Below are 16111 nucleotides of genomic sequence, written 5' to 3' on the forward strand. Positions count from 1 at the left end.
GTGTCTCTTACTCATTATGACCCCTGGGAGTTAGAAGACACTTGAAGGGTATAAGATATAGAAAATTATAGGCTGGCCTCTGTATCTAACTATTTGTGTGATCTTAGACAAGCTACACGTGCTCTCTTGGCCCCACACGCATATTCTCACATAAGAGAAGCTTATAAATCTAGCTCTTCCCAACTACAAGTACAATTTAGCCAAGTTAATCCAGATAACGCATAAATATCACTAATGTCTCTGCCTCTTTGTTTAGTGTATTATTCAATGTTGAGAGAAGACATCTCATTTCTAAAAGTTAGATCACCTAGCTAGATTTTTTAATTTATTGAGGTATAGTTGATGAACAATGTAATATGTTTCAGGTGTACAACATAGTGATTCACGATTTTTAAAGATTATACTCCATTTATAGTTATTATAAAACACTGGCTAATATTCGCTGTGCTGTACAAATATGCTTATAGCTTATTTATTTTACACACAGTAGTTTGTACCTCTTAATCCCCTACCCCTATCTTGTCCCCCTCCCTCCCCTCTCCGCACTGGTCAACACCAGTTTGTTCTTTATATCTGTGAATCTGTTCCTTTTTTGTTATATTCGCTAGTTTGTTTTATGTTTTAGATTCCACCATAAGTGATGATGACATACAGTATTTGTCTTTCTCTGTATGACTTATTTCACTAAGCATAATACTCTGCAGGTCCATCCATATTGTTGCAAAGGCTAGATTAACTCTTAAAGATGAACACAGGGAAGACTTTCTTTTGGCTACTTTTAACTAGAGTGGGAACAAAATCGACAAGTTTAATACCCAGCACAGAAAAAAGTTCAAGTTTCCCTTTCACACTCTCATTTTAAATAAAGTAAAATTCCCACAGCGAGTGGCTCGGTGCTTTGTGACCGCCTAGAGGGGAGGGATAGGGAGGGATAGGGAGGGTGGGAGGGAGGGAGACGTGAGAGGGAGGAGATATGGGAACATATGTGTATGTGTAACTGATTCACTTTGTTATAAAGCAGAAACTAACACACCATTGTAAAGCAATTATACTCCAATAAAGATGTAAAAAAAAAAAGAGTGGATATATGTATATGTATAACTGATTCACTTTGCTGTACACCTGAAACTAACACAACGTTGTAAATCAATTATACTCCAATAAAATTTTTTTTTAAGTAAAAAAAAAAAAAATTCCCAACTGCTTCTGAAAGCCCATGATATTCTGAGGAGAGAACACTGTTTCATGTCAATGCAATGATGTCAATGCTAAAACTTACATGGCCTCACTGAACCCAAGACAAATTACAACCTCATCAAAAGCACTGAGCATCCACTGTCATCACGTGGCATCAACACCCAAGTAACCAGCAGAAACCAGGGTTCTAATGCAGCCAATGCCTTTTTGTTTTGGTTTGTTTTCTTTCCAGTGCCTCATAACCTTTCCTCTAGAAATATTTCTCTTGTTAGAGAAAAGTGAATGCCCACAAACATCTTTAGGCTAATAGGAATTTTCTTTGAAATCTAACATTTTATTATAAAAATTAATCTAGGTATTTATTCACTTCCTAATAAATGCTCCTTTTTTAATATTAAAATTCAATAAGATTACTTATCAAGTAAAATAAATGCTCCCGATATTTGTGATGTTAATTCTCTGCACATTCATATATCCCTGTGGACAACTGTACCTGAATTGAGAAGCTCAATTTTTACTACACAGATTCTGCATTTTGCCTCATGTGGATTATAATCCCCAGAACATCGTCAGTCATCATATTCTGGATACTTACTAGTTACAGGCATTGTGCTAAATGCTTTTGTGGTATTATTTCACTTAATATTCTTAAACAACTCTGTGAGGTTACACACTTATTACATATGAGGGAATAGAAACACATAGAGATTCATTGAATTTTCTGAAGTCACATAACTAAGAAGTATCAGAGCAACCTCTGAACTTTAGCTTGATTCTAGGGTCTAAGCAACTACCTCTCTATTGCTTTATATGAAGAATCAGAATTCAAATTTACACAGGGTACGGGATTATCTGATAAGTTCCATTTCTAGGTAGACAGCTCCTACTTCTATACCAACGAGTCACCGTTCAGTTTAAATGTATAGCTCAGAAAATTACAAAAATAAATTCCATCAACTTTTGGATTTACTTATGAGAAGTAGAAAATGAGAATATTAAATCTAAGATTATCACTGTAGTTTATAGTTTCTACTCATAAACTGGAGCAAGAACCTTCTGCATAGAATTTTCAGAGACCATAAACAAGTATATTTAGTTTTTGAGAACTCAAATTATAGACCAAGGAAAAGCAAAGGACAAGCAAAACAAAAGCTGAAATGTGAGAATGTGTAAGATACAAACATGGGAAACATGGGGGTAGTTCACTGGTCATCTAAAAATATACAGAATGCCACTATTAGTAACAGGCTCCACCACAGCTGACTCAAGGGATAAGCAATAGTTTCTCCAATGCTCTTGATATAGATGAAAAGTACCCCCGAGTCACGCAGCACAATGAGTTTTAAAAAGGCAGAGTGATGGGTGAGAACATAACCATGGAAGCTGGGAGATCAGAAGCCAATGAGGAGTTTCTCCAGTGTGCAAATTTATATTAAGCAATAAGCATTCTGAATTTATGGTGACTTGCAGGACTTTGTAGACCTTCCCAACAAAGATCTTTATTATTTTTTGATCAAATGCCTATGAAAAAAATCAAAGAATCTTTGAAAGAGGTCCAAGTCCCTTGTTTTTCAAATGAGGAAACAAGTCCAGAGGGGCCTTCTCTTGATGAATATGCCCGCTGACTACTCTCAGGCAATGGGTCCTTTGTGGGGTTCATTCCACCCTAGTGCTAGGGGTTCAGCAGTGATTTAATCAGAAACCAATCAGGGCATAGGGTTGGGGTGGAGCGGTAGCACTGTTTCCTTTTCCTGTTTACTCAGTGATTTCCTGTGTAGTTCTGGGGTTGGAGCAGAGGTGAAAGTTTGTCACCTCAGCAAAAGCAGCATGCCTTTGGAGTTGGCAGCAGCTATGTCTCTCTTTTCATGCGTGGACATCAGCATGTTCTATGATCTTTTTTTCTGAAAACTTAGCCTAGGGCCTATTTATAAAGCTGATGCAATGATTCTATGATCTATAATATATCTTCCTAACAAATCTCTTTGTGTTTAAACAGACAGACCTTAATTCATAAAAAATTCTCTCTCCATTATACAATATCCTCCTCTTGCTTTCCATACTTTTGCTGTTGTTATAGTTTTTAATACATGTCCCTTTCTCTTCTCTCCTATAGTTAGCTTTTTGATGCCCACTGACTTTTTGATGCTTACAGTTATCATTACGTATCTTTTCTTTCCTTTCTGCCAACTCCAGCTTTTAAAAAATAGATGGAGCACCTGTTTGTTGGGTGCCTTTGTCTTCCCTGCATTACCTTATTTCCTGAATGGTTGTAAAATGATTTCTTCTTCTGAGAAATTAAACATAATGAAGCTCATAAAAATGACAGCTGTAATTTTACTTGGATATAATAAATGACCATCTATGTGTGTGTACTAGCTATTTCTATATATGGAAGAGTTCTGTTGGAAATAGGGTTAGGGGTTTGCAGGGCTGAGGAGAACAATGGCTGCAAAAACAGTGCTGAAGATTACTATTCTCACCATCCTGAACAATTGTTTTCTGAGTATCTAATACTTTCATGTGGGCTTCTATGCTATGGCCCAGTCTGAAGATGAGACTGCAATAAAGAGGGTCATGGAAATGCTGTGAGAGTCAAGTGGAGACCTGAAAATTCTCAAATGTCAAGAAACCTATATTTTTTCAAGGACTCTGGCACAATTTACCTTCTTCTATGTCCATTTTCATGTAAGTTGCTTCTAATTTTTCTTAAGTTATAAAAAAGGTAAAACTCCTTTTATATATATATATATATATATATTCATGATTAAAAGTAATACATGGTCAATAAAGGAAATTTGGAAAACGTAGCAAAAAACAAAAGGTAAATTTTACTGGGATCCTATACCTCAGGACTAACAGATTTTACTAGTTTGGTATATGTTGTTCTTGTATTTTTTTGCACAGATCTCATATAATTATAAACATCTACACAAAAGTTGTATAAAATATCTACATATAATTTTATCGCCTTATTTAGCGTTATACCCCATTTTCCACTGCCAATAGCATGTTCTTTACTACCCATGTTACAAGTCTGTAAAACATTCCTTCTTGGGAGATATGTTATAGTTTAATTATTTAATGAATTCCACACTGTTGGACTCTTATTTCTTATTATCTCTACTAAAAGCAACACTGCATTGAGCATTTTTGTTCCATTATTTCTGTGTATATCTCTGATTTTATTTGAAACAAATCCCTAGAAGTTGAATTTCTGAATCAAAGCTATACATGATTTGAAATCCATTTGAAAAATAATGTCAAATTTCTTTCCAGAATAGTTTACTCATTGACCTCTATCCTCCTGCTTATATCACTAAAGAGAGTGATTTTCAATTTTGTTTCTACCTTACACATGGAAATGCACTCATATATGCAGGATTTGATTAATTCACAGTGTATACCTGTACCCCACTACTTTATCTCCCACTTAAAAAAATTGGAATTAAAGTGAGATTGATTAACTACAAGAGATTCTTGAATCTATTGTAAAGAGATAATACTTGCAAGCTTCAGTGAAGTACATTTTCTGTAATTGGTCATAAATTATTGGTAGCATGCCTGAATCCATACTTCAGACAAGAACACAACCATTACTTTAGAGAGAGGTTTCTGTCAATTGTTTCCCAGAAAGAGCTTTATGAATAAAGATTATGGCTATATATCATCATGTCAACCTGAGAATATTATTATAAACATTTCACCTCAAGCCTTAATTTTTTTTTTTAATGAAGTGTTGGGTAAGCCAAGGTACTGAGATTTATTCCAAAAGAAAAGAAAGTAAATTGTTTTCATCTGGTATCAGGAAGACACGACACCAGAAAACATTTGAGGAGAGGTATCTATATATCTGCATCTATCTTTATCTCTATATATTTTAGGAATTCCACCAATTAGTATGCAGTAATGCAATGGCCACATAAGCCTTGTATGTTATCAGAAAGACCACTTTTTAATTCATTATTTTGATTTATAATAGATGTACTCAATTCTTAGTAGAATATTTTCAGCAGGCATTTAGTGAAATGATGGTTGTTGGGGTTATTTCATTTTACAACATCGCATTAGCATTAACCTTCCCTTTTACCAGGGCAGCCAAAGTATGCATATTATATGAACCTAGATTGCTCTTCTTGAGACAGAATGAGTTGAAGGCCCCTCGGCAGAGCCATTAAGAGATCAGAGTTATATTAAAAAATCCACAAAGGAAGTGAAGATTTCTATCAACTGGTCCATCTTTGTAAAGTCATATTAGGAATAAGTAATGCAGCTCCTTCTCTTCATAGAGCTCTCTGTTGGTCCCTCTTGAGGGAAAAGAAGTACAACATATCTCTTATCTTGTGGGAGTTTATTCTCTATTTGATAAAATTACATTGAAAGCTACACCCAATATCTAACAGCTAAAACATTTAAATGCAAGATTAAATGCAAAAAATAAACATTTTACACTGATATCAGTGCCACATAAATACGTATTATGGGCATCCAATATAGAGAAAATAAAATGTTTTATATAAGGGATAAGAAGAAGGGCTTTTTAGAAGGGACTGAATCTGAATTTATCTGAGGGTGATATGTAGATGTAAGAAAAATAGGAAGACACTCTGGCAAGTATATAAATGGATCAACAGCCATTAAACAAGTTGCTGACAAAAGAGTTATAGTTGACTGCAAATTGCTGTGATCAGAAATAATCGGGAAAAAATGCCACAACATAGTGATCACTGTAAGGAGCCCTTGCCAGTGAACCTATCGTGACCACTGACAACAACATCAGTTCTCAACCTTTGGTGTATACGGTCATAATGTCAGAAATTTCTAAAATCTGGATTTATGGATTATTTTCAGAGTTTACATGTAAAGGGTCTAGGATGGGATCCTAGAATCTTCATGTATTCCAAGTATTCTGGTGATTCTAATTCAAGTGCTCTGTGGGCTACACTCTGGCTTTAAGAACTACCTCTCTAAAAACACTATCCTCCCAGTTGATATGTTTCTGCCCTGAATGACACTGGCAGGATGAGACAGTCACCTATTTCAATCACACATATGGATTTTTTTCATAACTAGATTTAGAGAGTACAATTTAGAGCAGGCACTGGACCTTCCAAATACTTTACATTTCTCAAAGACTGGCAGAGAGTTGGGCACAGAGTAGACATCTAATAAACACGAACAGTTGATGATGGTAACAACATAACTATAACTAGTCATGTGGCAACTGGTCATAGTTCTAAGCATCTCAAGAAGTTAGGATCTCTAATTATATACTTCTAACTGAACAAAAATCTTTTTACGTAGTAGCCTGTCTTCTAATTTTTGATCAGAGATAGTCTTCTGGGCTGCAATTAGTTGGATGTTCATCCTTTACCCCAAGGTCAGGGAACACACAGCCTATTCTTTGGATTTCCTTGCATATCCTTAGTAGTCATGCTCTTCATTTTTTGAGACAAAGAAATAATCATTGTAAAGCCCAGCTCATAAAACCCCAAACCACCCATGACGATGAAGAGCTTGTTTTTATGCTGACCTTAGCACAACGAGAATTTCAGCAGAGTGGTCAGTCATTTCTGAGTTCTAGAACATATCCGGAAAGATAACAATAGACAAATTCTCTAAAAAGTGCAGTGACTGAATGTGTGTGTGTGTGTGCATGTGTGTGTGATCATATAGTTTGATGGGGATGTTACGTAATATTTATAATGGGTTTATGTTTACTCCTCTGACTACTACTGAATGTTGTAACACTTTTTGGAAAATATAGCATTTGTTTGGGATCGTATGAGACCTTAAAAATCTGTTATTCTAAGGAAAGTACAATAGTTTATTGTCTTCTGACTCAGTTATACTTCAGTGGAGTAGATTTATTTTCATCTGGTATCAGGGAGACATGATACTAAGAAACCTTTGAGGGAAGATATTTACTTTAATAGTGTGAAATGCAATAGACAAGGAACCATAAGACCCAGCTTCTCATCTTCATTTTTGGTAATAAGTAGCTGTATGACTCTGAATAAATCATTTCAAGTTAATTTTCAGCTATAAACAAAAGAAAACAGAGAGGATGCTTACTTGCCTCAAAATGTTACTGTAAATCCATAGTACACCAGCACCTTGCTAAGATGTTTGGATCTCTTAAAAATAAGAATTTAGAGAAGGAAGCAAGTCTCTTATGGAAATAACTCAAAGGCAATTTTTAAAAATATAGCAATCATGTCAGCTTCTAGTATTTAATGACAGCTGGTCAAAAGTTAGGATTAGTTTACTAGAAATCATTTGAATTGAATAAGCTTCCTAATTTAAACAGGAAAAAAAATGATTAAAAGATTCTGCAAGTGCCTCACCAAATATATAGAACACAATTGAAATGAATATAGTCATTATTTAAAATCAGCATGTTAACAGTTACTTTTCAATAGGCCAAGTAGTCTTTCCTAGCTTATCAAGTTACTTGTAAATGCATTTTTTTCCTTACAAAGATATCAGCTCAACCATTCTGAATTGAAAATAGCAAATTAGTCTGTAAGTTAGTGATCTATAAATCTATATTTGAAATATGATGAGTGATTATAATACTATTTAATTTCTCCATGCTTCACAATAGTATTGGGAGAGTAAAATGAGATTAGAAGTGCTTGGTATGCAATTAACATAGTAAATATTATTGTTTTTGCTATTTTTCATTATAATCATAGCAGCAATGGTGGTACTCATACTTGTAGTAGTATAGTGGCAATAACATTTGGAATTGGAGAAAGTCTGGATCTAAGTTCTTGGTTTGCCACTTACTAAAATTTCACTATAAAGTATCACTGTTAGATATGCAGTTTCTTTATTTGTAAAACTGGGAGTAATAAAATGATTTGATATACATAGTGGTCGAAAAATCAAATGTAAAAGAGCTCTGTAAATTATGAAGTTCTTTGCATATGTTGACACTCATTATTGTTATAACTTACATGTAAACAGATATTTTGTCTTTGCCCATCTTTATATTATTGGCTTTACCAAGCTTAATGATGCCCTTTGGAAATGTTCTAATTCTAATTGTTTTCATTAAGATTTTTTATAATTGTCAGTGGCCTTCAAGGTCAACTAATCTATTCTAGATATTGTGTAGATTAGGAAAATCATCCAGGAGAGATGTTAAAACCTTGCCTAAGGTGACATAGTTTGTTGGTGACTGAGTGGAATCCTATCCTGATTTTTTATTAGAGTTCTCCCATTACTTCATTAGTTATATAATTTATTCTTTAACACTAAATCTCCAAAGCAAACCTTGCAGGATGTTAGGAAATGTTCTATGTAAAAGCGTTCTAAGGTCTAATAAATGTGCAATTCTAGATTAAATGAAATTAAGAAACTTAATCACATACATTCTTGAATATGATAGACTGTATTTTCTGAAACTCTAGAAAAATGTTATACTATCTATTATGGCCAAAAGCTTTTCAACCACTGAAAAAATTTTTTAAAGATTATGCTATTAGCTAAGTGAATTATGGATCACATTGATTGAAATGTTACTTTATCACACTGGAAGTTATATGACTACCAGTGGGACATACCTGTTTTGGAAGGAATAACAGATGAAGGACCAAATGATCTTGAATTCTTCGGAATTAGCACTGCATACTTACCACCACTGTGAAGTATTTATATCAGTACTTATGTGAATTATATCTATACTGTTTCAGTATGCAGCCCATTGTTCCAATTGGATGTTTACGGGTACTGGCTTTTTTTCATATAACTGGGATAACTGACACAACTTTTTTTTTTTAATAATGTAAGATTTTATGTAAAGAGGTTATTATCTAATTGTATTGAGGTACTTAAATTCTAAAGGAATGTCACATCCGCACCATGTAGCAATAGGTTAATTTGGAACTAGAAAAACAATTCATGAAAAATAGAAATAGGTAGGAGACCCTGAGGAGCTGGCAAAAACAAACAAAAAACAGGCATTCAGAAGTATCAAGGATACAGAAAAAACAGATGTAAAGACAGAGCAGTAAGTCAACCTAATTGAGAATTAGACATCCATAGAGGCAGACACTAGACAAGGGGAGAAGAAATCTTTTAAAATTGCATTCAGGTTTGCTTCAGTCAGGAATAGTCATGTCTTCTTTCTGGTCTATTATAGTAACTATAACATGAACAAATGTTCTGCTTCCTAAATTGCGGGCCTCTAGACTTCAAGTAGAGCCAGTCAACAAAAAGTCATGAAAATCAAAGGCATAATTAGGTTTAAATAAGTTTTACGAATTATAGATGTATAACAGATTGTCACAGAAAATTAAAGATGTGTAGATTTTATAAATATCTATGAATCAGTGGTAACCACTGTTTGTATTTATGTACACATAATTAGTTTCTTATTGTTCACGATGGCCCATGTGTCAAATGTGTACCACTGATCTCACAGCAGGGAATGATCCATTGCTCCAATACAGATTTCTTAAGGTTAAGGAAATATTTGTTGATTGGCTAGTAGTGTGACATGGAAATAATAATGTTACCTAACTCTCCATAGGGCTGAAAGTGAGAAATTAAATATGTAAATATGTGTACATATATATTTACCAAAGTATGTCAGATATAAACATATGTTTATACATAAATATAAACATTATAGATATAAAACAATTAGAGCACTGCCTGATACACAGGAAATTATATATATGTGCTTGTCATTAATACCACAAAGGGGATGATGACCACGATGGCCATGATGATGAAATGCTCACAGGCTTACAAGTCATTTAAAGCACATTCCAGAGTCCGGACAGGAAATTTATATCCTCATTACCCATTACTGATTAAATCCATTTCTGGAACACAACAAAGCATTTTTCTCCCACGTGACTTTTTTAAACTTAATTTCCAAGTTGTGTTAAGGAGGAAAAAAGAACACTAAGCTTACAGACAGAAAACAGATTAAGAGCTCTTCAGTTTCCCTCTGTCTGTGCCACCTCCCCAACACACACACGCACTCACACACACGCACTCACACACACACACTCACACACACGCACACTCTCTCTCACTATATGTATGTGACTTTGGTCCAATTAAATTACTTCTCTGAAATTTGAATTTTTCTTCTAGGGAATAGAGTTTAAGATTAATGAAATCTACCTCATAGATGTCTTGTGAGAACTATTGAAATTCTGTAGGTATGAGTTACCGTCAAGGTATTAAATAAGTGAAAGGTATAAATACTGCTTTTGCTAACAATGGAACACATTTCTTTTTAGGCAGACCTGTTCAACTTTCTATGGACTAACATTTGTCTCTTATACTTTATTTTCCCATGCTAGGAGTATGTGCATATGAATGTTAAAAACATACTGCCACACCACTGAGATTAAAAGGACACAGCTCTTTCCCTACTTCTACTATCAGCTTATTTTCATTTTCATATAGACATCCAAGCACTAACTCTAAATCGTGAATATTCAATTAATATATTTTGAATGAAAGGATACAACTTGATTTTATTAGAAATAGGGCAAAAAGGTCTAGCATACAAAACAGATTCTAGAACGCTCAATGCTCCATAAAAGTTTCAAATGAAAAACAAATTCCGGGTACCTGTTATCATCAGGTAACTAATTGTGTAATAATTTCTACATAATATTTTGGCTGTTAAAATACATGTATAATTTGATTTAAGTAAATACCACATATGACAGAAAATTCATTAAAAGATAAACTTTACTGTACTAATTGGTAATTCACGGAATCATATTTATTGCATATGTATCATGCACAGACACAAACAATTGTGAAATGGCAATTACCCTTAAGAAACATAATTTAACAGGAGAGGAGCCATGAGCATATGTATTTACAAAAAAAAAAAATTGAATGTGAGCATTTAACACATAGAACCAACATTTTGTAGAAGTTTAGCAACAGGAAAAACTCCTTTATACAGAGAGTTAACCATAGGTATTTGGGAATAAAACAGTATTTTATCTCAGTGAGATCTTAATAGAGGCAGGGAGAAAGAATTATTGGAAATTATTTTGAAAGAATAATATGCACACTGACTGAAAGTGTAAGTCATTCTTGTAGGATACGTGTAGGTTATATGAGGCTGGAAAAGTTTTGGAAAAAAACAGATTTAGATCCTAGAGCACCAGGTTTATAACCTAGGTCACAGAGAATTATAGAAATTGTAAACAAAAGTGGAAATAGGTCAGACTTGTACTTACAAAGGACTATGTGGCTGTCAATGGGCAAGAGGCTTGTTATAGAGAACCTGGAGGTGAGATCAGTTAGAAGTCCACACAGGTGCATGCACTAGGGGGAATGAAGAGGGCCAATCTTTCAGTCCCTTAGGCAGGCAGTCAGGGAGTCAAGGCAAAAAAAACCTTTTATTGCCAGGCACCCTATTGAGTACTGGGGCTACAGTGCTGGTCAAAGAGGCGGAGAAGACAAATACTAAACTAATATGCATACAAATAAACACAAACTTTATACTGCAATATATGCTAAGGGGTTATTGACAGAAAAAAGGATGTAAGAAGGAGGAGGTGTTTTTAGGAAGTTTTGCTTAGTTGTGTTGAATCTGAGGCACTGCCAGGATATCAGTGAGGAAGTGTCTTCCAGGCTCTGGGTTTATACCTAAGCTATAGATGTGCAGGTCAACTACATAAAGACAGCATTTCAATCAATTGGAATAGATGTGCTGTGACAGAGATGACTAGAAGATAAAATATGTTGCAAAGAATATGACTGAACTGGCAAATACTTTATAAATTTTATCTTCCTGTCCAAGTTTCCTATGTTTACTTGTAAAGAACTGACTTTTTCACTTTATGAAATTGTAGGTTCAATACCCAGGAAGACTCTCAATTTAAGAAATAAAAAAACAAAAGCATGGAAATCTCTTTTCTTACAGTTGAAAGAAAATGTACAAAAGATTGTTATATCTCCTGATTGTAGAACTGCCTATACTGTAAAACAAGTCATACAAGACAAAAGAATCTATGAACAAAAAAATCAGTGATTGGTTGGGAGTCACATAAAAATTCTTTTTAAACACCTCAGAATAAATAAATGTGCCAAATTCTCTTGGAATAATCCTCTGGTTGCCAAATGGAATTTATTATTTCTACAAATATTTTTCATTGGACAAAGATTAATGTCCAGTAACATCAAAAGCTATGAAGGTTCTGCTTAACTTTTACATTCACATTACACTGCCTTGTAAAGATGATCATCTAAATCATAATGGAAATTTCCTTTAGAATAACATTTAAGTATTATTGATTTATTATACAAAATTTTTCTACAAAGCACAATTTACTATTGACATCTCATTAAAAACCAAACCCTCAGAAATTTTTGATGAATGCATACTATTAGTGTATAGCATTATTTCCTCAAAATTGCAGAGCAAGGAAAACTGAGATTCTGAATAAGTAAAACCCAAAGATATCAAAAAAGAAATTCTTCGCCTTGAATTCTATCAACACTGTCAGCTAACACAGAGTCCAAGTTATAAAATAACATAACCAAAAGGAATATTATCTTGTTCTTAATGAGAAAGTAAAACATATATTATCCTTTATGTAATTATGTAAAAGGAAACAGAAATAAAAGAAAGGAATGAAAGATGGCAGGACTTTTTTTTTTTTTTTTTGCAGTTTATGGATAAAATCCCTGATTCCATCAGTCATCCCAAATAAAACTAAGCCTTGATAGGCTTGAGTGTTCAGACAAACAAAATCTACTTCACTATTAACTTTTTTTTTTTTTTTAGTTCACTGAATTTGTTTTCTGACACTTTATTCTATTGGCAAACCCTCTGTTCTTTTTTATAAAAATTTATTTATATCGTTCAGGAAAAAATAACTCAAGAAACAAATTGGCATCAGCTATACCACTGCAAAGTAAATGACATCAAGATTTATTTTTTATACATCTGACATTTAAAAAGTACAGATGTAAGTTAAGATACTCAAAAATATCAATCTAAAGTTTAGCTTACCAACAGGGACAGAATTCGAGTGCTGAAGTTCCAATTGACTAGAATCACCAGAAAGTTCAGTCAAGCAGGTTAAAGTAAAATCTGGGCTGGAATCATGCTCATGTCTGAAGCATTCAGGAGAAAGATAATCCAGTTCAAACTTCACAGCTGACATTGCAAAATTCTTAAAGAGCTATCTAAATCAAAGTTTAAACTTTGATTCAAATAGTTCAAACTACTGAAGTTTTAAAAATCATAGGAGGGGGAAAATCACTGTTTTATAATCAGTAACAACCCCAGGCTTTCCAATAATTATTTTCACTTGGAAATCTAAAAGAGATAAAACATGCAGAGCTGACTCTCTAAGAAGTTTTCTGTATTCACTCCTTTCCTAAGCAATTGACGTCAATAGGATGGATGGATTTTACAGTTGTTTTTCTTGAAGATATCTTGCTGCCTTTAAATGATAGCAGCGCTAAACCCATCTCAGAGAGGCTGCGATAGAAAGTAAAATGAGCTAAGTGAAGACATAGCCAAGGCAGCAGAGAGATGCTTTTAGTAACTTGGTATTAGAAGGTCTCAATCACATATCTCTGTACAAAAGATCAGCTGGGTGGGGCTAAGGACTGTCAGAGAATGTAACTTTATTCCACTGGGCAGCTCATCAGAGGAATGTCTTAATTTGGAAGGAAGTTAATTCTAAATTATATTTCCTGGGTCAGGATTGTGAGACTGTAGTCCTGATGCTTATTGAAATATGCCTGTGATTGTGGAGAGTAAAAGATGAGTTAAACTGAAAGGCTCTGCACAACAAAAGAAACAATCAACAAAATGAAAAGGCAACCTACGGAATGGGAGAAAATATTTGTAAACCATGTAACTGAAAGTGTTTAATATCCAAAATGTACAAAGAATTCACACAATGTGACAGCAAAAGAATCCAATTAAAGAACGGGCAAACAACCTGTATGTCTTGGCCAACAAGTACATGAAAAGGTGCTCAACATCACTAATCATCAGGGAAATGCAAATAAAAAGCACAATGAGATATCACTTCACACTCATTAGAATGGCTATTACCAAAACAACAAAACAAAACAAATAAACAAGAAATAACACATGCTGACAAGGATATGGAAAAAAAGGAACACTGTGCACTGTTGGGGAAATGTAAATTAGTGCACTGTTGGGAGAATGTGAATTAGTAAAGCCACTATGGGAAACACTATGGAGGTTCCTCAAAAAATTAAAAAAAAATAGAACGACCATATGATTCAGTAATTCCACTTCTGGATGTATATCCAAATGAAATGAAATCACTATCTTGAAGAGATATCTGCACCTCCATGTTCATTGCAGCATTTTTCACAATAGACAAGACATGAAAGCTACATAAGTGTCCATTGATGGATAAATGGATAAAGGCAATGTGTTGTATACACAATGGACTACTATTTAACCATTTATTTCTTCATTCAAGTGAGTATTTATTGACCCTGTATTAGGTATTAACTTAGATACAAAAATTTGTCAAGGCAGGCTCACTGGAAAGGATGTGGGCTGGATATGGTCTCAGTGGGAAAGAGAGGTGTGATTGACTAGAGATTTTAATTATGACCATGGTATTAGGTATGGCAATAGATGTGCTACACATGAAGAATGGCAATTTTACTTCCTATGTTCAGCACTCTTTGAGAAAGTAAAATATATATAATAGGTTTGCAAATCCATTAATATAAAAGGATTCTGGACAAAAAGTGACATGTGAGAGTTAGAAGGTGAGAGTTAGAGTCATAGCTAGGTTCCATAACTTAACAGAATGCAACATGGCATGATGTACACTCCATAAAGATTTAGAGAACTCATCAAAGTCAAGGGAGATACAAATTATGTTTCTCAAGCCTTCACATGCACCTGCATTTCTTGAATATACTGTTATGTCTAGAGTATGAGTTTCTAAATCTTTCTGCTTTCTTTACCCTCACAGACGATTAATGCCTCATCTTGTGCTCTAAAAATGTGATTTGATTCCTCTTAGCTCTTGGCTTTAAGCCTTCTACACATTACCTACCTTTTTTAAACATATAGATTGGCTCTTAAAAAAAATCTAGGAATTAATTTAGAATTGTCATCTGTTGCACATAGTTGTTTTATACTATTGCCTTCATTTAGACACTATAAAAATTTTAATTACAAATCTTAACTTTTTTTAATTACAAAAGTATCTCTCTAGTTAACATGAAGTAATACCTCCAACTCACTGTAATAGAACTGTATTGTGAAAGATGCTTCTTTTATTTAATACAGCAGTGAGTCTGTAAACTCAGTCTCCTACTGCCATTCCTTTCATATAGAAACATATTACCTTTTACTTGGACTACTGCTTTCATCTCTTATCTGATATCTCTGCCCTCATTTTTAATTGAAGTATTACATACAATATTAAGGTAATGAATCAACATTTGGAAATATAGCAAAATGACCACCACAATGAATCTAGTTAATATCGTCACCCTAGTTACGATTTTTTTTCTTGTGATGAGAACTTTTAAGATCTACTCTCTCAGCAACTTTTTAATATACAGTACAGTATTGTTAACTATGGTCACTGTGTTGCACATTATATCCTTATGACTTATTTATTTTATAACTGCAAATTTGTACTTTTTGACCCCTTTTATCCATTTTGCCTACTCTACTCCCCACGGCCCTTATTCTAAATTTAATTAATCTGTCATTCAAACTTCCAGTTAAATAGATTCTCTTTGGGAGTGGTCAAATTTTTAACTTTAGATGAGTTTTTAAATCTCAAAAATAGTTCAAGGAAGAAAATTTTTAGATGCCTACATTCTTACCCTCCAGAATTAACCACCTTGAATATTTTGACACAACTGTTTTCAGAGATTTTTTACAGATTTATAATTTTGAAAA

General features: G+C 33.8%; 1 protein-coding gene across 1 annotated transcript in view; it reads right to left on the reverse strand.

The window, feature by feature from the left end:
- ANO3 (anoctamin 3) overlaps window positions 1-13447 on the reverse strand; it is a 414788-nt gene extending 401341 nt beyond the window's left edge. The window contains 1 exon segment of the mRNA XM_060159496.1: window positions 13201-13447. Coding sequence (XP_060015479.1) covers window positions 13201-13355 — 155 coding nt within the window. The 5' untranslated portion in view covers window positions 13356-13447.
- Between the last annotated feature and the right edge of the window lie 2664 nt (window positions 13448-16111).

The sequence above is a fragment of the Lagenorhynchus albirostris genome, chromosome 9 (genome assembly GCF_949774975.1).
Source record: "Lagenorhynchus albirostris chromosome 9, mLagAlb1.1, whole genome shotgun sequence".
NCBI classification, from domain to species: Eukaryota; Metazoa; Chordata; class Mammalia; order Artiodactyla; family Delphinidae; genus Lagenorhynchus; species Lagenorhynchus albirostris.